At 48.2% G+C, this 23,705-nt stretch overlaps 1 protein-coding gene across 1 annotated transcript in view; it reads left to right on the top strand.

The window, feature by feature from the left end:
- Positions 1–21,548, top strand: part of LOC127697837 (kinesin-like protein KIF28) — a 45,148-nt gene extending 23,600 nt beyond the window's left edge. Inside the window, exons 8-23 of the mRNA XM_052201131.1 lie at positions 4,361–4,428; positions 5,453–5,559; positions 6,118–6,230; positions 6,466–6,556; positions 7,583–7,637; positions 8,972–9,095; positions 9,935–10,079; positions 12,063–12,181; positions 12,675–12,782; positions 15,477–15,751; positions 16,204–16,338; positions 17,390–17,556; positions 17,765–17,877; positions 18,088–18,235; positions 18,890–19,068; positions 21,056–21,548. Of these exons, the coding sequence (XP_052057091.1) occupies positions 4,361–4,428; positions 5,453–5,559; positions 6,118–6,230; positions 6,466–6,556; positions 7,583–7,637; positions 8,972–9,095; positions 9,935–10,079; positions 12,063–12,181; positions 12,675–12,782; positions 15,477–15,751; positions 16,204–16,338; positions 17,390–17,556; positions 17,765–17,877; positions 18,088–18,235; positions 18,890–19,068; positions 21,056–21,211 (2,103 nt within the window). The 3' untranslated portion in view covers positions 21,212–21,548. The remainder of the gene's footprint in view (positions 1–4,360; positions 4,429–5,452; positions 5,560–6,117; positions 6,231–6,465; positions 6,557–7,582; positions 7,638–8,971; positions 9,096–9,934; positions 10,080–12,062; positions 12,182–12,674; positions 12,783–15,476; positions 15,752–16,203; positions 16,339–17,389; positions 17,557–17,764; positions 17,878–18,087; positions 18,236–18,889; positions 19,069–21,055) is intronic.
- Positions 21,549–23,705: the final 2,157 nt, after the last annotated feature.

Here is a 23,705-nt window from a genome sequence, read left to right as displayed (position 1 = left end):
AGTTCAATAGCCTTTCTGCACTTATCATTAGCATTTTCAAAAGCTAAAGATTCAATAAAATTTCCTCTAGCATTTGGGTCTGATATTGCTCTCTATTTAGAGCTGCGTTTAGGCTGGGCGGTGGTGGCAATGCCTTTAATCCCAGCACTTGGGAGGCAGAGGCAGGTGGATTTCTGAGTTCAAGGCCAGCCTGGTCTACAAAATGAGTTCCAGGACAGCCAGGACTCCACAGAGAAACCCTGTCTCAAAAAAAAAAAAACAAAAACAAAAACAACAACAAAAAAAAAGAGCTGTGTTTAGTCTTTGTAAAGTCTGTAAAAAGTTCGTTGAACCCTGGGTTATCTTTGTAAAGGATTCAGTTGGTCCCTGTTGTTCAACCTTGTCCCAGGTGCTGCTATTGTGAGACCTTGTTCTAGGATAGTAATCAAAGCCTTATCTTTCCACAAGGTCAGCCTTTGAAACTGAGGGTCAGGCTCTAGGATGACTGTCATGAAATCTCTCTAATCTTCTTTTTAAAAAAGAATTATTTATTCATTTTATGTATGTGAGTACACCGTCACTATCTTCAGACACAGCAGAAGAGGAGACCTGATCCTATTACAGATGGTTGTGAGCCACCATGTGGTTTCTGGGAATTGAACTCAGGACCTCTGGAAGAACAGTCAGGATGCTCTTAACCACTGAGCCTTCTCTCTGGACCCCTCTCCAATCTTTTGGAATTATCGAGGCCCAGTTATTAAGTTTGACAAATGGTGGATGTAAGCCATAGCTCATGATTGCGTCCTTAAGCCTTTTAAAATCCTAAGCCTCCATAGGTTGTATTGGATCATTGGATTTCTTTATCTCCTTCCAAATCCCTTATCAAGGCTGAGGAAATCATTTTAGTTTTTTTTTTTTTTTAACAGAAATAGAGTGCCCTTTTGGAGGCTTGTTACAAGTTGGTGCAGTATGTTTTGGCCTTCCTTCCTCTGCCCCTATGTTAGTATGTACTTCAATTTTACTAATAATCTGTTGTAAATTTTCTTCTAAGACTTCTTCAATTTTTATTATTTTCTTTTCTTCTATCCTTATTATCTTAATCTCCCCCTCATTTTGCTTATAAATCTCTCTAAACTTTCCTCTGTTTGTTTTTCTATCTTTATTGTTTTAGTATCCTCAATTTTGTTCATATATCTCTTTAAATTTTTTTAATCCTTTTTCTGCTTCTCAGACATCTGAAGTCTCCACATTCTGATGTATAACTTTTAGTTCTTTCCTCTTTAATTCTTTGATATTGTTTTCATCGTTTTACAAAATTAGGCTTGTAAAATATTTTAAGGCCCTGTTTATTAAAAAGGCATAGCAAACTAAAATACTTATTAGGATGAGTGAAGCTTAATCACTCATTAGATAATCAATAGATAAAATCAATTATTGTATCTAGCAAGGTGTTAATTTCCTCTAGATCCATCCCTTTCGAACTGTTCAAAATAGCATCACATAAAATCCAAAAGGTCTTAATTATGTTTATCATCTTTATGTGTCTATTTCTTTCCAAAATATCAACTTCAACCCTAGTACCTGGAGTTTTCTGTGCTTTTATCTCCCTCTAGAGTTTGATTTAAGATACTGCAGAGGTTTCTGATTCGTTCATTTGTAGGAAGGGGTTGATTGCAGAAAAAAAGAAAAAAAAAAAAAAAAACATGGCTTTTGTGCTCCGGAGTCGGTGTTGTCTTCTGTCTCCTATGTTAACCTGTTAACCACCTTTTCTCTACTGGAAAAAAATGGCGTTAGTTCAGCTCCGAGCCCCTGGTGTGGCGGTCTCAGGGCTTGGGCCCAAAGTGCAACCGGCAGCCTACCTCTAGGCACCAGTTGCTTGGTTCTGCGACTAGGGAAGGTGAGCACAGGCGGGAGGGGCGGAGCTCCACGTGCCGGGATCAGATCGCAGTGCCAGTGAGGGCTGAGTCCCAGCGAGCATTGAGCCTCCTGCTGGGAGGGAACCTCGGGAAGCTCTTGGTGACGCAGGCTCTGTGCTATGGGACAGTGTAGCCTTCGGGAGTGCTGTAGTTGGCTGGTCCCAAGCATTACGTTTTTGCTGTTTCTCCTGGCCATGGTACATCTCCTCTCATGGCGCCTTCTCCTCTCTTCACCTCATTCTTCTCCGCCTTCTGCCAAGCTCGACCTGGCCACTCAAACCTGCCTACCTCTAATCCCTCCAGTAATTGGTTGTAGCCACTTTTTTTTTTTTTTAACCAATAGTTTTAAATTAAGGAACAAAGTTTGCACAATAAAAGCTGGCCTAGACCCTGGGGTACAGAATTTAGTTTACAATACACAGCTACAGAGCAAACAGATCACTAAGGAATGCTCCCCTCTCAGCCTCTCTGGTGCTACAACTATAGAAGTGTATGTTCTTAGAGTTTCTCCTACCACTGAGCCAGCCCCACCCCCACTGGAGTGTAATAACAACAAAGTGTCCGGAGAAGCATCCCAGGTTCAAACAGAATGGCTCAGCCAGCCTCCAAGCCCCACGCCACCAGCCCCAATCTCAGTAGAAGTCTCGTAGAAGGGATTAAGTCACTGGCTCTAAGGGACTCCAGCCAGCCCAGACACACAACAGAGAGGACTCCATCCATCTTGTTTATCAGTCAGTATCCACAGTGCCTTCAAACTTTATGGCCCATTTCAGGAAGCCGCTTTCAACTTATGTTTGTGCTGGCTTTCAGCAAAGGATACTCCTGCATTGTTCCGAGTCAGGACCTTGGAAGAGAACGGGATTCAAAATCACAGCTGTGTGTTATCTTAGGTGGTAAATGATGGTTACATCGAGATCCAAGGCAAGTAAGGTTGGTTGTTACATTGTTCCCTTGAAGGCGAGCAGAACAACCAACCCAGTTAACAGTCTTAGATGACCTCAAGGTGTACTATTAACCTTGGCTGTGAGGCCCAGCAGAAGTTCCACTCTCCTGGAATCTAAGAGTCTTTTCACAGTCTTGCCTAGGTTACCTCACCCGGGAGGTTACCTCTGTCCTGGTCTGGGAGAGTGTTTCCAAAGAGGATTTAGTAAAGATGAAAGGTCTGCCCTGGATGTAGGCAGTAACAATCCACCTGGAGTGCTGTGATGTTCTTCCCTAACTACCTGCCCGGAGGAGCTGAATCCTCTAGGAGTCTGAGCCAAGAGAAATTTGCTCCTTGGGGTAGATTTTCCTAGGTGCTTCACTCACTGACTGGAAGATCACACAGGAGCAGTCGCCATGCTCTTGACAGGAACTGAACCAGCGAAACATTTTCACTCTGTCCTGCTAGCATTCAGCACTCTCTGTTTCCTGAGGACTTTGCTAGTGACCCAGCAATGAGAACCCAAGGCAGAGTCTGCCGGATGAGGGCAGAATTAGCCAGCGGCTCAAATTCCAGTTCTGGCCAGTTATCATACGGGTGACTTTAGCTGATAAGCAAGAGTTTTCTGGGTTGTAAAGTTCCAGGAGGGCAGTGAGATGGCTCAGCAGGAAAAGGTGCTTGTGGCCAAAACTGATGGCCTGAGTTCTATTCCTGGAACCTACAGAGTGGCAGAAGAGAGCCAACTCTTGCAAGTTGTCCTCTGACTGACACAGTGGCACGCACATGCATGCACGTGTGTGTGCGCGCGCGCGCGCGCACACACACACACACACACAAATAAATAAATACATGTAAAAATAATTTTTTAAAATAATTTAAAGTTCAGAGGTGTGACAGGATGGCTCAGTGGTTAAGAGCACTTGCTCTTGCAGAGGACCAGGTTTTGATTCTCAGCACCCCCATGATGGCTCACAACCATCTGTAAGTCCAATCCCAGGGAATTTGATGCCCTCTTTGGACCTCTGCAGGGGCCAGACACACACATGGCACACACACATACATGCTGGCAAAACATTCATACACATAAGATAATTAATTCTTTAAAAGTAGGTACATTTTCAAACAGTGCTGTAAACTATTTTGGAAATATTAGGGTTTTATTTTATCAGCTTGTGTGTGCGTGAGGTGTCTGTGTGTGCACAGGTGGGAATGCTTGTGTGTGTGTGTGTGTGTGTGTGTGAAGGACAGACAACCTCAAGAGGGTCATCCTCAGGAATGCCATCTGCTTCCTCTGAAACCGGGCTTCTCTGGCCTGGGGCTCCCCAATTAGACCCCTGGTCAGTGAGCCCCATGATCCTGCCTCTGCTTCACAAGTGCGTGCTGGTTCACGCGGCGTGTTTACGTGGGTTCTGGTATCACACTCAGTACCTTGTGCAAGTGCTCTACCGTCTGCACCATCCTCCCAGCCCCAGTAATAGCTATTGTAATCGCATCAATGGTAATAATCTCCTGATGACGAAAGTCTGCTCGGGGGCCTTTCCAGATTGCTACCCTAAGTCCAGCTGACATCTGCTACGAGGAGACCTTGTCAACCCTGAGATATGCCGAGAGGTGGGTAGTTTGTGGGCAATACCTGGTCATCCATCATGTTGTGTCTAAGTCACAACTCCTTTCAGCTCTCAACTACTCGATGGCTTGGTGTTTGGGCTGGGAGTCCAGGAGGACAAAGTGGTGAGAGGGGAGGAGGGGCTGGAGGCCAGGCTTGGCAGTAAGATAAGCACAGGGATAGCACAGCAGTTGTGCTTGCTGCCCTCACAGGGACGCTCACCAACTACACCATGGGCCTTAAATGTGATGGTGTGCGGCCGGAGGCGGTGGATCTCCGTGCGTTAGGGCGTCCTGTTGGGCTAGTAGATTTCAGGGAGGGGTTGTGCACTGGGCTCTATCCACTCTGTCCTGGACTTTGGGCTTGGTTCTTTCTAAATTTTCTTTTTGTGAAATAAACTGGTAAAAGCTTGAGCAGCTGTGGGGGTAAAGTCCTGTGGTGAAGCAGGTCTAATCCCCAACATTAAGGTAAAAATTGGGTAGCATAAGCTACCCAGTTAAATTTGAATTTCAGTCGGAGAGTAAGTCAGGTGAGGTATGCCTGAGTTTCTGTGATGACACAGGAGGTGGGGACAGGAACAGAAACCCTGTGAGTAGACCACAGCCTGTGGCACATTGTAGAGCAGTTTACCTGTGGCTTCCAGGGTTCTAATTGTTGATGAAGCACATTCTTGAATTAGCCAGTTGTGTTCAGGACCCAGGATGTTCAGGGGCCCAGCATGGGGACTGGGCCGAGCTTAGCAAGTCTGTGTGAACCATGTTACTAAGATCAGTTTTGGTCTTCATGATTGCAGATATGTGTGGCCTGTGACCCACAGGCCCACAATGCACCCCAGGCTAGCTGTGAATGTGGCCCAAGAAATTTGTAGATGACAATGCAGTGTCACAATGTGTAAAGGCTAGACACACCAGGTAGCAGATGCTGACATGGTTTCCCTGGGATCTGAGCTTGCCTGCTGCTACCCCAGGGCTCGGGCTAGAGCTTTCCCTGCAAAAGGGCCTGAGAGTGTGTCTACCCTGGCGAATGCAGGGCTAAGAAGGTTCGGAACAGAGCTGTGATCAACACCTGTCCGCTGGTGGGAGCCTCCAGGGCCGAGAATGCGCTGCTGCTTGGACTCGGGGGCGCTGGAGCAGCAGGTAACAGGGCCTTGGGCTTTCCCACGGAGTAGGCGCGCCCATGACGATACATTGCCAGGCATCCACCGCCACAAAGCGCCTGCCCGAGTTAGAGCAGATGCAGAAAGTGGCCCACACCTGGCTCTGCTGATCACAAGGCTCTGAGTGCTGGGTGCTGACCTGTGTGTGGCATCGGTTTCCCACTATTTACAAACCAGACATGAAACAGAAAATAAAATAAAATAAAATAAAATAAAATAAAATAAAATAAAATAAAATAAAATAAAATAAAACGGCATAAGGCAAATCCGTCATTCTTCCTGAACCTCCGGCTAGATGGGAAGTCCATGAGCAGATGGTCACATGCTTGCGCCCGAGAAAAGGAGCGAGGGGGACCCCTGAGCTCCGTGCTCCCCATGAACCGTCTTCCGTGTTCTCATCATGCCTGAGTTACCCCAGGACTGGGCAGATGAGTCTTCCCGAAGAATGACACAGAAGCAGCTCAGTTTTCTCTCTCCTCTGTCTACATCTCTCTCATCTTTGATGATGCCTGTCGCTTAAGTCCCTCCTCCTCTCTAGAGCACTCTGCCTGTTTCTGGGCAGAACAGCAGCTGGGAGCTCGGGGGACCTGGGCTCAGCTGCTGGAGCAGGCGCGGAGGGAGTGGGAGCAACAGAACGCGGCCCTCACACAGGTGAGACGCCGACTCCGCCCCGCGGCCCCCTATGCACAGCTGGCAGTGGGTGCTGCTGTGGGGCCCAGGAGGGGAGCAGGGAGCTGAGGAGGATGCCAGGGGCCTGGAGAAAGGGGGTGAGGCTGAAGTAAAGAAGGGAGGGGCGACAGGAGATGGCTGGGGAGGGGGGGGTGGACAGGGCCTGCCCAGACAGCCTTGCTTCCTCCCTGGGACAGACTTTTCTCTGTCTTCTTAGGAGCAGCAGATGGTAAAGATTCTCCCGCACCTCCTCAATGTCAATGAAGACCCACAGCTCACAGGGGTCCTCAAGTTCTTCATTCCCAATGGTACTTGAATCTGCTGACCCCTTCCTCCTGCCCCTCCCCAGGCCAGCTCAGATTCCCTATCCTTCCTCCCTTTCCCCTCCTCCCTTCTCCCCCTCCATCCCTTCTTCCCTCCCCTTCCTTTCTTCCTTCTCCCATTTCCTTTTTTGATTTTTAAAAAAATTTTGCACTACAAAGCATACAACAGAAAGTTCACCTCTTAAACCGCTCTTGAGAGTTCAGTGCAGAGGCCATCACATCTATTCTAGAACTTTCCATCATCGCCTCAAACCAGAACTCTGTATCCACTAAAAACCACCTCCCCTCTCTCCTCCCCGGAGCCCTGGGTGACCGCCACTCTTCCCTCTGTGTCTGGTGTCTGGATTTCACCATGTCAGGTACCTCACAGCAGCGAGATCACCCCACAGTTCTCGGTTGTCTTTCTCAGTCCACAGAGTATAACTAAGCTCATTCAAGTCTGTAGCATAATTTCGAATTTCTTTCCTTAGTGCATGTTTTCGGTCCATCAGCCACATGTGGTCACATCGCATTTTTGTCTAGTGGTTTCTGAGGAGGTGGCACCTTTGGCATGGCTTCTGTTATGTATGCTACGGAATGGGTTGGACCGCAGAGCCCGGAGTTAGGTGATGCCTGTCTTCTCCTCCCGGCCACTATGCATGTGTAAGACAGGTGTTGGGAGGACTGCCAGAACTACTCAGGAGCTGCAGGGGACACTGTGGACCTCCAGGGGCCCGTCACCACAGAAATAGACCTTCTAAGAGGAGTGATCCAGCCTCAGTAGGTCACTGAGGACTAAGGCTCATGAAGAAGGTGGCACTGTCACTAGGCTGGTAATCTCAAGACAAACAAAACAAAACAAAAAGCAGAAAGCAAAACAATTATAGACGAAGCGGGATCATATCTGGGGACTGTTTTGATTGGCAGCTCTTACTGAGGAAAGAATTGCCACTTTCAAACTATCAGGGATATTACCTTATAAAGGCCAAAGGATGACAATTTTTAAAGATAAACTGTTCTGACTCTTTCCAGGTTCCTGTGACGTTGGTCGGGCTGCTTCAAACGCCATCTGTCTGCAAGGCCTGGGGTAAGGACAGCACCCAAGTCCCAAACTAGAGACCAGGACCTCTCAGCCCAGACATCTGTCTTGTTTGGCTTTGACATTTTTGTAGACAGGATCACACTAGTTCAGGTTGGCTTCAAATAGGAAATCCTCCTGCCTCTTCCCCTGAGTGCTAGATTGTCAGGGTTGTGCCAACATGCTTGGCTGGAGAAAATTCTGGAAAGATATCTGGGCGTGGGTAAGGCAGACTGTAAGTCCAGTTGGATGGGCGATAGTTAAAAGCTCCCAGGCCTCCCTGAACATCTTCTCCAGTGCTCGTGCGTGAGTGCTCCCTGCACTGCCAGTGCTCCCTGAACTGCAGCGTTTCCTTACACTCATTCCTGTTTCCTTACACCCATTCCTGTTTCCTTACACTCATTCCTGTTTCCTTACACTCATTCCTGTTTCCTTACACTCATTTTGGGAGAAAAGGGACGCCGATGGTTAGAGCCTGTAAGGCAGGACTCCACAGCAGAAGCAAGGCAACTGAGTGAGAAATAAGGGGAGAGGAAGACCAAGCACTCGTAGAGGGTCTCTCAGGATCGCATCTCTGGGTGCCTGCATCCTCAGGTGTTTGTGCTTGAAGCCCTCACTAAAGCAGCTTTAAAAATTAATTAAAAAAATACATATGTGTTTCAATTGACCCCATAGTTATGTACATTTGTATCTATAGTTCGAACTGTAGCCAGTATCATTTCAGAATATGTGTACAACGGCTAGCGGGCAGAGGTGAGCGGGATTCTGGCCTTGAGCATCATAGCCCTATGCTACAGAACACGACGAGTTCTCTCCCCTCAGCTCTACCCCCAGTCTATTAACCACTGCCTCACTCACATCCTCTCTGGCTGTGCTATCAACTCTTCTTTACTTCTTTAAGTGTTTTGACCTCCTCCTGTGGGAGAGAATTGAACATTTGTCTTTCTGGACCTGGACCTGGTTGATTTCATAATGGCCTCCAGTTGTACCCACGTTGCTGACCTCAGGAGAATCTTTCTGGCCAAACGGTTTCTCTTGGTTATTGTCTATGGATGGACACGGGCTTATTCCATATCTTACCTGAGGAAACACACTTTCATTTCTCCATTGATAGCTTTGTTTTTATGTCTGGAGGTTCCTGGTAGCTGTAGGCCCTCAGCTGGGGTTTATTCCATGACTAGAATAGCATCCTCACTGTCTTCCAACTCCCCGAATCTTCCATGGCCGGGCCCCGCAGCCTCCAATAGCACTGTGTGGTTTGGGGGTCAACAGGATCTTCCCCATTGACCACAGCTGTGGATCTCATTGTGCAACCCAATGACTGCATCAAATTCCTGTCTTAGAATTTCAGATAAACATGCTTCCTTCATGAATTTGGATGGTAAAGTGACGGTGGCTCCACATAGCAAGTGCAAAGTCACGGTTAATGGGGTCCCTGTCACCATCAGGACAAAGCTGCAGCATTTGGTAGGTTCCTAGCCCAGCCACAGCAGTGCCTCAGTGTTACCCTCAAGATGGTGGCAGTGGTGTGTGTGTGGAGGGGTCCGAGGGAGAGGGCAGGGGGTAACTCTCTTGTGAAATGTCTCCTGTCACAGTAAGAGGGGCTGGCCTGGCCCTGGAGCTTCCCACCTCGGCCAGACTGCAAAGGCTGAGGTGAGAGACCTGTTCCCTAGCCACCATGTCTCGGGAGCATTACTTCAGTTCTCTGAGCATCGCCCATAACTGAAGGGAGAGAGAAATGGATGCTCTCCAAGATGCTGCTCAGTGCTCACATTTTATGACGTCTGAGGCTTAAGAGCACCTGTCCTTGGGAGCTGCAGAGCATCTACTTACAACAGTGCCTCTTTGTCCCGATTCATTCTAACACCCCAGCGGCTCCCCTGAAGCCCTCCCCCTTCACTACACACAGAAGCCACAAGCCTCTAAGACAGGCAGGTGGCTCGGCCACTCCCCTTTTAGAATCAGGGGGCGTGTCCTCCCGGCTTCACTGACCAGCACACGGACTTCCCTTTCGTGGACCAGCAGCAGTGTGGTCTACCTCAAAAAGCCCCCAGCATAACATCTGCTCTTAAGTGTTCTGCCCTCTCTGAGGACTTCTGAAATCCCGATCTGACTCGGACCCGGGGGCACGCCACAGAACCCCTGTGATTTTCTTCTGAGGTTCTGCCCACACTGGTTGCACTCCTGGAAGAGGGCTGAGGCTGTTTGGTCATGGAGGGAAGAGAGTTCTCAGATCTCTGTGGCTGGAGTAGAAGCTTGGGCCCTGGTGCAGGTCAGGCCTTTGCTCCCTAAGCTCTTCCTCCCAGGACCGCGTCATCTTGGGATCCAACAGTGCCTTCCTCTACATCGGGTTCCCCTCCGAGAGAGGCACCGAGGACCTGAGCAGATTCGACTACGACTTCTTCCAGCTGGAGCGGGCTGCGGCCGAGGGAGTGAGTGTGGACATGCTTGGTAAGTGCTTCTGGGCCCGCCTGCAGGCATACTGTCCTGTGCAGCCATAAAAGCAACTGTTTCCATGGTGTCAGAGCACAGTATGCAGAAAGTTAAAATGTGAGCTTGTCCTCTGTCTCACTGTCTCTGTCTCTCTCTCTCCCCCCACCTCTCTCTCAGTGCATGCTGGAGATAAAACCCAAGGCTCTGTGTTCTCGCATGCTAGACAAGTGCCCTACCACTGAGCTACATCCTCGGTCCCCCAAATATGGTCTCCACAGAAATAGAGAACTGACTACAGGTCAAAGGTGTAACTCACTAAAGCGCCCTTAGGGATGACGGTGAATGTGGCCCAAGTTAGGAACGTTGAAGGGGGGGCAAGGTTTTCTGTTTCATGCAGTGAGTTGAGGTAAGGATGCTCAGGTGGGACAAGGGGTTAGGTAGCAGGGGACAGCACGCCTGAGAGCCTGCCCTGGCCTGGAGAGAAGGTGATGGGGAAGGGCCAGGCCTCGGTCTGGAAGGAGCTGCAGCTCTAGGTTTCTGAGTGGAAGATACTCCCATGGCCCCTCAGCACACCCTCTCCCCCTTTACTATCCAGGATTCCTCATAGGGGAGTGTATTAGAGGCTCCACCCTCTGCCCTGCCACCTCCCCTCACTATGCTGCTGGGGCTCCTTAACAACTCCCCACCCCTCCTCCCCAGCACTGAGTCGTGTGTGCACAGGATTGGCTGGACCCTACCGAGGTCTTTGTGAAAGGCTGGCTTCTCAGAGGGAGGCACCTATACCCTGTTTGCCTTAATAAAGCCTCAGGTGAGGCAAAATGAGGCACAGAGAGAACCGGCAGGAGCCACCACACCTAGCTCTGTTTTAGATTTTTAGATCTCACTGGGTAGCCAAAGCTAGCCCAAAACTCACCATGTAGCCCAAACTGGTATCAGTTTGTTAACCCGTCTCAGTCTGTAGGATTGGGATTACAGGGGTGTGGCGCCATGTCCACCTTCCGCTAGAGTTCTTGATATAAATCCAAGACCAGGGCTAATGGGACAGCTACATTAAGAAAGGCAGCTTTGTAGGCACGAGGATGTGGGTTTATACCATCATTCGTCCACGGGACAGAGACAAGGGGGTTGCTGGGGCTTAGTGGCTGCTTGTCTAGGCTCATGGAGAGATGCTACCTCAAGGGAATAAGAGAAAGCAGTAGAGGAGGACACTTGACATCGTCCTTTGCTCTCTGCTTGCACACCTGTACACACACACACACACACACACACACACACTCATAAGCAAGAAAACCCACTTCTTTGTTTTGTTCTTTATAACTGACTGTGCAGAATGCCTTCCCAGCATACAAATAGTGGTGACAGAAGGTCATCTAATCCCAGGCTCTGGGCTGATGCACTCAGGTTCCGTGATGATGGTGGGTTCTCAAGGCAGCCTGCTGGGACGTTCTGAGGCATTGGTACCATGTGACCCACAGGCAGGGAGTCTCTGCAGAGCAGACAGGTCCTGACACAAGGCGGCGCTCATCCGAGTCTGGAATTAGGACCTCCCGTCATTGCTATAACCATTCCTCCATGGCACCCAGACGCAACTGAAGTGAGAACAGGTTGCTTGCTGAGCCTTGGAGCAAATCTCTAGCCCCTTCTCTGGCTTCTGCTTCAATGAATCCTTCTTCCAGAACTACGCTAGTTTAAGGGCCTTGAGATCAAAAACCAGAATAGCCAAGATTTCAAGGCCATGATGAGCAGCTGTATAAATGAACAGTGGGAGCCGGGCAGTGACAGCACAGAGGCAGGAGGATGTCTGTGAGTTCACGGCCAGCTTGGCATACACAGCGAGTTCCAGGACATCCGGGGTTACACAGAGAAGCTCTGTCTTGAAAAACCCAAAAACCCAGCAACAACAAAAATCATACCAAAACGTACAGCTGTGTGTGTGAGTTTATGGACGGCTGAAGAGTATAGAACAAACGGCAGACTCGCTTCCTTTCCGACTCTCACCAGGTTCTGCGAACCCTGGAGATGACCAACCTGACCCCAGCATCTTAGCTGTGTTCCAGGACTACATCAAACTCATGCCGCTGGTTGTGGAGGCAAATCAGATGAGTGAAGAGTTAAGAAAGGTAACATTTTACACCCTGACGATGGCGGAAAGACAGGTCCTGAAAGGCCCTTGAGCTCTAGGGAAGGATGAGGCTTTCCCACAACTGCACAGAAGGCTAGTGATGGAACTAGACTAACCCTCAGGCCCTTCCAGCCAGCCTGATTGCCTGCCCCACTTATCAGAGTCCCTAGCATCTGATGGCCACTTACTGGTCATAACTGGCCTCTTCTGATGTCCCCCAACATTTCTCCAGCACCTCATTGGCTCGCGTGCCACAGAGGGGCCTGGGTTGGCTCCCAGGACACAGGAACATAGTCAGCAGGAAGTGCAAATAATATTTTCAGGATCGCATTGAGAAATTCTGGTGCTCTGCCATCCAGCTTGGCAGGAACTCCGAGGAACAAGATGATCTGGCTGTGTTCTTTTACAAAACCCGAGGCTGGGAAGAATGGAGAGGCAGCTGCAAAAGGAGTATGGAGTAGAGGTTGTTCAGTGAAATGTTTCTTTACCAGGGGCTTAAAATGGAATTGAAGGTGAAGAATTTAGCATCGTCAGATTCCAGGGGCTATGACCTCCAGAAAGAGATCATGGTGAAGGTGACCAAACAAGGGACTCACCAGGTAAGACACCCTCTGCCCGCATCAGTACACAGACACGGGCCTTCTCAGAAGGCTTCCAAAGTACACAGGGGATTTTTGCCAGTTGCACCCAGGAGACTACATGAGAATCCAGATGCTCTCTGAGTAGGGTCAAGTCTGGGGACCCTTTGTCGTATTCCCTTGTCTTTCTCTCATCATGCCAGTTCCTGGAATCTAGTGACATTGTATCTTAGGTTACTGGTACTCTGATGAGGTCCCACAACCAAAGGCAGCTTGCTGAGGAAAGGGTTTATTTCACTCCTACTCCTACATAACTGTTTACCATTGAAAGCAGTGAGGGCAGGGACCCAGGCAGGGCAGGAACACGGAGCCCGGAGCTGCGTACTGGCTCACTCCTCCTCAAGGCCTGCTCAGCCTGCTTTCTTATAGAACCCAGGACCACCAGCCCATGGTGGAACCACCAACCTAACTAACCCTCATCAACACTAATTAAGAAAATGTTCTTTGGCCGGGTGGTGGTGACGCATGCCTGTAATCTTAGTACTTGGGAGGCAGAGGCACGGGGATTTCTGATTTCTCTCTCTCTCTCTCTCTCTCTCTCTCTCTCTCTCTCTCTCTCTCTCTCTCTCTCTCTCTCTCTCTTTTCTGAGACAGCGTTTCTCTGTGTAGCCCTGGCTGTCCTGGAACTCACTTTGTAGACCAGGCTGGTCTGCCTCTGCCTCCCAAGTGCTGGGATTAAAGGCGTGCGCCACCACCGCCCGGCCTGACACCACTTCTGACAGCACGTTTTCAGTCAAGAAAACGTCCAACTGAATTCCCTTCTATTGCAGCTTAAGGTTCCTCCATAGCCAGTGTTCTCAGAGGCCCCGCCATTGCCCAATGAGAGGCAGCAATTCCTGTCTTAGACTCACTTTGCTCACTGGAGGGTGGGGAGGGTGGGGAGGGTGGGGATGGTGGGGAGGGTGGGGGTGAACTCCTGAACAAGAATAGAACCCCTTTGTGGGCTTCTGAAAAATAGAGATAAAAGTGCCTGTGCTTAGCTGCAAGGAAGATGGAAGGCAGGGAATCACAGGCTGTGCACCCCGCTGTGGAGCCACTCACTGTTCTGTAGACTAATTGCCCTGAATTTATTGTCTATTCATCTATAGCAAACTCTTTCTCTCACTAAGTGACCCTAGGTTATGACCGTAGCTCTCTGTAGGCTGATAGGTCTTTCTGAGCCATTTTGTTCCAAGGAAAACCAGTGGTTAAATCTATTTCCCTGCTCTTTCCAACTTCTAGACCACACCGACATGCCTTGCCTCACGCCTCTCTAGCTTTGATCAGCCACACATTATCTCTCTGGCTCTGCTTCCAGTGCACTGGCTTTGGTGTTCTAGAAGGGCCTCAAAAAGCTGTTTGGAGGGCTGGAGAGATGGCTCAGCAGTTAAGAGCACCGACGCCCTTCCAAGGGTCCTGAGTTCAGTTGCCAGAAACCACATGGTGGCTCACAACCATCTGAAATGGGATCTAGCGCCCTCTTCTGGTGTGTGTGTGAAGACAGTAATTGTGTACTCACATACAGAAAATAAATAGATCTTTAAAAAAAATTAAGCTAAGTTTGATGAGAGTTGTATGTGGTCTTGTTAAGTCTGAAGGCGCTGCACAGAGACCACCACTCACACATGCAATTGGCAACGATGTTTTTATTTCTCCAAGCAAGAAGCCTGCATGCAGGGCTCGGCCACTTACAAAAATGGCGGTTAATGACAGACAAAGGCATGCAGGCTTTTTTTTTTTTTTTTTAAATAGGGAACTAGGGGAATTTTAGCTAGGGTTGGGTAATTGAAAACCTCATTGGTGAGTTCTGAGGATGTCACATGAGTCAGTTTCTGATTGGCTTGTGTCCAGGTGGTCAGTGGACAGCATTCCTGTGCTGTGAATGTTAAACCACAGGGTGAGATACCCACACCATATAAGGCTGCTGACCCGGCACAGACGACCCATCCTGGATAAGATATCTTTTCATCCTAGTGGTTCTCTCCAGGCTGATCTTTGGGTGCAGGATTTTATGGCCTTGTTCCTGGAGTTTATGGTCTGTTCCTGGATCTGGTGACTTATGGCCTGGTTCCTGGGACTGATGACTGCGGGGTGTGTGTGTGTGTGTTAGGATCAGTTTCTAGAATGCATGGCTTTCCTTTTGACATCAGGCCTGCTCCTAAAATGGAGTTTGTGTCTTCCTCTCAGTTGTCCTGAAACCCCAGCCATTAGGAGCAGCAGACTGGTAACAAGAGATGGATTGTTTAAGCAGCAAATGACACAGCCCGCAGGTGTGGTAGCTTGAATAGTGGACCCATGGGCTTGTGTATTTGAATCTTTAGGTCCCATTGGTGGAACTGTTTGGGAAGGATTAGGTGTTTTCTTGTTGGAGGAGCTGTGTCACTGGGAGTGGGGTTTGAGGTTTCAAGAGTTCATGCCAGGCATACTCTGTCTGTCTGTCTCTCTCTCTGCCACCACCTTGTGGATAAGGATGTAAAGCTCACAGCTGTTGTTCCGGGGTCATGCCTGTCTACCTGCTGCCATTCTCCCCTTTATGATGATCATGAACTAACCTTCTGAAACTGAATGCGAGCCCCCGATTAAGTGTGTTCTTTTATAAGTTGCCTCAGTCATGACATCTCTTCACAGAAAAAAAAAGTACCTTAGACACTGGGTGACCTCCCTTTGCGTCCTCAGGTATGGATTTGGTCAAAAGCCAAGTTTATCAATAGGAAATTCCTGATGGAGGAGCTTTACCAGCGTTTTCTAGAGAGCAAAGGCAGCCACGTGGCTCCGGAGGACGACCCTTTCTGGGATCCCGTGGAGGTTGTTCACCTGGGCTCGGCACATGTCTGGCTGCAGTCCCTGGCTCACTGCTTGACGCTGGAGGAGCAGGTGGACTTTCTGAACTGCGACGGGCTGGAGGAGGCGGTGCTGCACATTCAAATTACCCCCTGCTCCCCAGAAGGACGGTGAGTCTCTGCCCCTTCCCAGAAGGTTCTCACAAAGGGGAGGGAGGTTAATTTGGTCCCTGTGTTGTTACTGGTGAGACAAGTGCATGGGCTCTGCAGTGCGGAGCTTTTGTTACCCTGCCTAAGCTCTGGGACTGGCCGCTACCAGCCCCCACCCGCTACCAGCCCCCACCAGCTTCCCTGGAAACCACGAATAATAAACACAGACACACCCATTGCTCAATTTCAACTTGCCTTTTTGACACAATTGCTGGGCGTTACTTATCTTCCACCTGGAGAAGCTTGCCAATTCCCTTGTCAATACTCTTAGCTCCGCCCCTCCACCTGCCCTCAACTTGAGTTGCTCAATTACATCTAGCCCCAGCTAAACATCCCCAACCTCCCACCTGGAGAAGTGGCACTAGCCTGGGCCCAGCCTAATCTGGGGACTGATATTCAGCTCTTGTCTGTAGGGCACGTGGTGAGGAAGACATGCTTACTGACCCTCTGGAGCTGCTGGGCAAGAGGACTGACTTCCAGATTCACATTGTCCAGTGCCTTGGTGTCAAATGGCTAAAGGAAGATGCAAGGCGGGGCATTCAGATGGGGTACATTCAAACGGGGTACATTCAGATGGGGTACGGCGCTTCACTTTATATAGCTTGCACACACCACCTGTGTGGCTCCTGGTGGGAGGGGACCTTGATTTAAAAAAAAAAAAAAGAGCCGGGCAGTGGTGGTGCGTGCCTTTAATCCCAGCACTTGGGAGGCAGAGGCAGGCAGATTTCTGAGTTCGAGGCCAGCCTGGTCTACAGAGTTCCAGGACAGCCAGGGCTATACAGAGAAATCCTGTCTCAAAAAAACCAAATCCAAAAAAAAAAAAAAAAAAAAAAAAAAAACCCAATAAATAAATAAATAAAGTTCTAAGTTTTTCTGTTTGCTCAACTGCAAAATGACTACTTTCTCCAACAAGAAGAGAAACCGCAAGACCCTGCAGGTTGCTTGGATGGCTACTGAGCCTCTTACGGTGTTAGACATTTTGTCACAAAAACTATCCACCAAAAGTGTAAACTAGATAGGACTAAGTTCATTATACTCAAAGAGTATTGAAAGATAAAGGGATGCTTTAAAAAGTAAAAACAACAACAACAACAACAACAACAAAACCACTCAAACACCTCCTGAGGAAATGTAGCATTTATTTATTTATTTATTTATTTATTTATTTATTTATTTTTGATTATTTTGATAGTGTTTCTTTGTGTTGCCCTGGCTGTCCTTGAACTTACCCTGTAAGGTAAGTTTGAGGCTGGCCTCAAACTCAGAAGAGATCCTCCTGCCTCTGCCTCCTGAGTGCTTGGCTTAATGACACGTGCCGCCACCGCTTGGTGTAACTTAGCATCTTAGAGCATCCAGACATCCAAATAGAGTCTAAACATTGATTAAAACCTTTCTTCCTTGTTCTACCAACTTTAAGGTAGTGACAGTCACACTGAATGACAGGTGTTGGAGTCAGAAATCACAAGAATCAATTACAGGGCAACTTCTTATCTAACCGCACTAGGCGGTAGTTGGGTGGCTCATTTCATTCTTTTCTCCATAGATATATGTCCCTTCTAGTTTTCTAGTTTTCGACTCTGTTTTATCTTCTTGCCTCAGGTACAAGATTTATGATCTTCCAAATACTTTGTATACCAAACCTGTGTGGAAAAGTGTGAATCCCAGAATTGAAGAGACCGTCCACTTTACAGCCTTGGGTGTGTCTCGAGAGTTTCTGAATTACTTACTGACGAATGCCCTCATTGTCGATTTGTGGGGCCTCCAAGGTACACGGTTTACTCATTCTGTCCTGCTGTGTACTGTTCAACCAGATCGACTGCTGCAGAGGGAGAGGAGGGAGGTGGGCAGGTCTGGGGAACGGTGGGTAAGAGCTATCGTCTACCAGGCCTCTGGCTTCGACCTGGCTCAGCTCAGCTCACTGGGAGCTGGGCAGCTGAGACTCCCTTCCCTGTCGGTCTCTCTCCCACACTGCAGAAGGCTGTGCCCACCTGGGCGTGGGCATCTCTCAGCTGGATGTCTTGCTCACAGGTGAAGGCCACATCATGGTAGACACCAAGACACTTTCCAGCGTGAAGGATGTGAGTCAGGTGTGTACGCATGGCAGCTGGCAGGGGACTGAACAATCTTGGTGATGGCCGCGTAGAGAACACTCCTTCACTGTTCTGTGTGCCTTTTTAGGGTGTCCTGAGGGATTTAAGCCTCCCCCCACCTCCCCATTCCATCCTTGTTTACACGAGCTAGTCCAGAAGGCTCTGCAGGTAATTACACATCAGGCTGAGCCAGTGCATCCTCTGTAGATCACGTCAAACCAGGTGCCAGAACTTTATCAGAAGCTGCTCAAGTTAGAGCAGGAGACGGAGCTGCTGAGAGACGTTAACAGGGCCCTCCGAAGAGAAAACGTGTTTCTCAAGGCATCACTGGAAAATGCTGGTTCTGCTCCACAGGGTGAGAGATGGGACCACGTGAGTGTTCCACCACATTCCCAGCTCCCATGTTTAGGAGGTGCTATTTGTTTAGAATAGGAATTAAAAGATTGATTGACTGACTGATTGATTGAATATGAATGTGTGCCTGAGTGTATGTGTGTCCACAGAGGCCGGAAGAGGCATCAGATGGAATCCCCTGGAAGTGGAGTTACACAAGGTTGTGAGCTGTCATGTGGGGGCTTGGAATCGAACCTGGGTTCTCTGGAAGAACAGCCAGCGCTCTTAACTGCTTGCCTGTCTCTCCAGCCATGGAATCAGAAATCTTAATGAGTTAGTTCATATCTTAGACCATAAACAACAACAACAAAAACAACAAACAGAACTTCTTTTCCCTTGCTTTGAGCTATCTTTGAGTAAGTCCAAAGAAATATGCTGGTAACTGGAGTTATAAAATGTCACCAAAGCTAGGTGTGGTGGCACACACCTATAATCTCAGCACTCAGAGGGCAGAGGCGGGGCAGTCTCCAAATTCGAGGTCAGCCTGGTATATAGAGTGAGTTTCAGGACAGCCACAACTACACAGAGAAACCCTGTCATGAAAAAAAACAAAAACAAATAAATAATCACAGAAATGCTTGGATGTTGTTGAAAAATACCTTTTCTTTCACCCCAGCCCAGAAGCCAGATAATCCAGAAAGCACCACAATGACAGCTGCTATGACAGAGGCTCACCAAATGCGCGCTCAGCGAGCTGGCTCCGACGCACAGCTGGCCAGAGCTCTGAAGGTGTTCTATCGAGGCATGAGCATGGCCAGAGGACAGCTCCTCAGACTGAGGCGATGCAGACCTCCCGTGAGTAACCAGCCTTCCCAAAACACCCAAACCACACTCCATTTAACCTACAGAGAAACTGTGTCTTGACTTTTTTTTTTTTAGACGGGGTTTCTCTGTGTAGCCCTGGCTGTCCTGGAACTCACTCTGTAGACCAGGCTGGCCTCGAACTCAGAAATCTGCCTGCCTCTGCCTCCCAAGTGCTGGGATTAAAAGCATGTGCCACCACCACAAACTCTTGACAAACTGGGATTCCAATGGACAGTCTTCGATCTCACCACGGAAATGTTAGGCAGACACAGGCTTCTATGACTGACAGCTTTCCTTTTCAAACAAGGAAAAGCCACAGATTCTGGCCAAGCCACCCCTGCAATATCAGGTTTCAGTCAGCACAGTGAGGCAGGAAATATAAAGTCTAAGGATTGGAAAGAGAGCAAAGGCTTGCAATAGAAGCAGAAGCCTGTGTCTGTTAAGCACTTTACACGTATGACCCAACCCTCACAACAGCCATTCTGAGGGCACCATTGTTTAGGTTTGCATTAAGGGGTGGAGCTTCTCAGAAAGCACCAAGAATTGGTCATGAAGACCAGGCTGACAGCTGCTTCTGGGAGAGTAACAGTATGTGAGAGGAGGGGGTTTAGGCAGGACTTAAGAAGAACATGCCTTCACAGTAACTAGACCTGGGCGTTCCTTTGGGGCCAACTTCTGTGTGTATACCTCACAATAAAAGGCAAATACCACCTGGATGAAAGGTCCCATAAACAATGCTAAGCAAATCACCGGGGGCTGGGGCGGTGGCTCAGCTGGTGACATGCTTGCAGCACAAGTGTGAGGACCTGAGTTTGTCCCCAAGGACCACGTTAAAAAAAAAAAAAAAGTCCAAGTGGGCAGTGAGCTTGTCAAATCCCAGTCCTGGGGAGAGACAGGCAGGGGACCCCTGCTCCCTGTCACGAAGCTCACTGAATAGACTAGTCTGACTGGCCACTGAGCTGTCTCAAAACACCAAGGCAGACTGCTCCTTATGAACAACTGAGATTGACCCAAGGCTCCCCAAGGCACACCTGTGAGCACACACAGGTGCTCTACACACAGAAATAAGCAGGGCCTGACAAGCCAACTTGTATCAAAGATCGACCATCCCTTATCTAAAAGATTATTTTTAAAGATTTATTTATTATTATATGTAAGTACACTGTAGCTTCAGAAGAGGGCGTCAGACCTCACCATGTGGTTTCTGGGATTTGAACTCAGGACCTTTGGAAGAACAGTCAGTGCTCTTAACCACCGAGCCATCTCTCCAGCCCCTGGTAGTTTTTTTTTTTTTTTTTTTTTTTAAGATTTATTTATTTATTATATGTAGAACACTGTAGCTGTCCTCAGATACCCCAGAAGAGGGCATCAGATCTCATTACAAATAGTTGTGAGCCACCATGTGGTTGCTGGGATTTGAACTCAGAACCTTTGGAAGAACAGTCAGTGCTCTTACCCACTGAGCCATCTCTCCAGCCTGGCTTCAGAATATACAAATGAGTACCTTTCAAATGTGAAAAGGAAACATGGAAAACCCATTAGGGGAAAGCAACGGGCAAAGGATCCCAACAGGCAGACCTCTAACAACACGGCAAACAAACTAGAGAGCAAAAGTCACCTGCCTGCACCTCCCCCTCCTCTGTTGATGTCACTGCCTCCCCCTCCTCTGCTGATGTTCCTTCTCAGGGTCACTTGCTTCAGGAGGAAATACCTCAGCAAACCATTCCATCTGGGAGTCCTTGTGCAAACCGCAGTACTGCACGGCTACAGTACTGAAATCACTGTGGACTATCGCATCCAATCTCAGCAGATTCACATGGCCTTCCTGAAGCCAGCCGGCCACTACTGACTGCATAACAAATGTTCCGATGCAGTTCTTCAGCCACAGGGGCACGTTTAACAGACACCCACCCACGTGTACCAAGTCTTTGTATTTTCACTCTGGTGGTAATGAGTCTCCGGTCTTTCTCTTTTGTAGGAAGATGATCAAATGCTTCGGCCTTTTGTGCACCAGCAGTCACAGATGCTAAAGGATTTGGAAGAGCTGCTTGAATCCAGTTTACAGAAGTTAAAAACTGATGTTGCCTTCATAGTGAAGAAGAAGAAAGAGCATCTCCTGCCCAGCCAGCAGTGAAAGGGAGCCAGGTGAACTCTGCAAACGTGACTTAACCAGCTTCATAGACACAAGTACCCTTGCCTTTCCCCCAACCAGAACCTGCTGTGTGGGACAGAACTGCCTCATCTTGCCTCTGCACCTCCAGCCCCAGTACAGGGATCACAGACCTGTGCCACCACCACACTGGGACTTAACTGGATTTAAAAATCCTGTAAAAATTGCCAGGTGGTAGTGACATGTCTTTAGTCCCAGCACTTGGGAGGCAGAGGCAGGCAGATCTCTGTGTATTACATGCCAGTATGATCGACAGAGTGAGTTCTAGGACAGCCAGGGCTACATAGAGAAACCCTCTCTTGAAAAGCAAAAAAGGAAAAAGTAAAAAAAAAAAAAAAACCAAGCAAACAAACAAATAAATAAACAAACAAAAAGTGAAAAAGAAATCCTGTAAAAAAAATTAACAGATGTGCAGGGTGCCTGGCCAATGTTCAGAACCTGAAGCTCTGGATTTGACTGCCCAAGATTCAGTCCTGGCTAAATCTATCACTCACAAATTGTACAGTGTGGGGCAACTCACTCACCCTCCCGAAGCCTCTTTCCTTGTGAGTTAGCATTACCAACCTCCTGGCAGACTGGCGGGGAGTGTGCTCAGTAAGCACTTACTACCAGTGCTTTCGTGGGAAAGACTTCACATTCCGGGTTTTTTTTTTTTTTTTTTGTCCTTTATAAAAGATTAATTGTATTATGTGTATCTATGCTGTGTGTGTGTGTGTGTGTGTGTGTGTGTGTGTGTGTGTGGTACCTTTAGAGGCCAGAAGAGGGAGCTGATTACCTGGAGCTGGAATCGCAGGCAGGTGTCAGCCACCCTTGGATGCTGGCACCGATCTCGGGTCCTCTGTGAGATCAGTACATGCTCTTAACCACTGAGCCACTCTCCAGCCTGTTCTCTTTTTATTGTTTTGAGACAGGGTCTCACTCTTAACCCAGGCTGCCCAGTGGTCATTCCGCCTCATATCCCCAGGGCAATGATTGCAGGTATGAGCCAATACACCCAGCTCTTCCATTCCAAACCTTAAATAAAACCTGTCTGATTCCTTATTTTTGTTTGTATTGTTATCAGAAAGAGAGAGAGACAACGGTTACTTCACATTTCTTATTCTGCACTCTTGCTCTGAGCATCTTGATCTACTCACTGATCTACCCACCCACAAGTCAGCCTCCTTTTGCTTTCTAAATATGCTTAATTGAAACGCATCCAACTGGGTCAGCAGCAGTAATGTAGTGCAGGATCTCCTCAGTGCGGGGCTGGCTGTTAGCCAACTCCTTTAAGTAGACAGTCCATCCCGCAGCAGGCTTAGATTCCACAAATGGTCGGTGAGTCTTAGAGACTGGCAGACACTAAGAGTCTATAAGGAACACTTTTATCACTAGGGAAACATCTAGTAACAAAGTAGTGAGCCTTAACACATTTACCTGGTGCCAGAGGTTAGTCCTAATTCCAAACATTTGTGAACTTGTTTAGTTCTCACAATGATTTTGGGTTTTTTGTTTTGTTTTGTTTTGTTTTTTTTTTTTGAGACAGGGTTTCCCTGTGTAGCCCTGGCTGTCCTGGAACTCACTCTGTAGACTAGGCTGGCCTCGAACTCAGAAATCCGCCTGCCTCTGCCTCCCAAGTGCTGGGATTACAGGCGTGTGCCACCACTGCCTGGCTTCTCACAATGATTTTTTGACTTAATGTAAGCAGTATATAGTGACAATTTTGGAATTTTGGTTTCTTTAAAAAAAAAAACAAAAACCCAGCAATATTGTAAGAATACAGTTTCATTTTAATCCCAGGTGTGGGGATATGGCACAGCTTCGAAACGGCTGACTACGATTTGCCATGTTTTTGTTGCCATTGTTTTTGTTAAACTTCAGACGGTTTCTGCTTTTAAAATTCTGGGAACTTTTCAGAGGGCTCCTGCTAGGTCGTATGGGGAGTGGTGGGTCATTGGTGTGTATGCGTGTGTGTGGGGTATGGTCGGCTGTTGGCTGCTGTTGGTGGCTGCTTGTTAAGCAGTAGTGTGCAGAGAAGAAATTGGATATCCTGACAGTGAAGATCAGACTTGCCCCAAGGAGCCCGATGTCCCTAATCAGCAGAAAGTAGTCTAATGGTGATGTTGCCGCCTTTCTAACCCGACGTAATTCAGGATCTCTTTCCTTTCCTCTCTATCCATTTCTCTCTCCTATCCAGTGTTAGGGGGTGGAAAGGAGAGAAGAAAAGAGGTGGAGAGGGGTCTGAGGGAGAAGAACCTAGGAAGTAGTAAACAGAGGCTACAGCAGTGTTTCCACAAAAGTTCCTCAAAAAACCAAACAGAGAATTATCTTGCAATCAAGCAATCCTACTACTGTGTGTATGCTCAAAGAATTGAAATCAGTACGCTGAAGGCTAGCCGCACTCCATGCGGGAAGGGCTCTCTTACAGCACTGTTCACAAGCTAAGAAAAGGCTTACGTGTTTGCCAATCTCCACGTTA

The sequence above is a fragment of the Apodemus sylvaticus genome, chromosome 12 (assembly GCF_947179515.1).
Source record: "Apodemus sylvaticus chromosome 12, mApoSyl1.1, whole genome shotgun sequence".
NCBI classification, from domain to species: domain Eukaryota; kingdom Metazoa; phylum Chordata; class Mammalia; order Rodentia; family Muridae; genus Apodemus; species Apodemus sylvaticus.
This window is presented reverse-complemented; position numbering and strand designations above follow the sequence as displayed.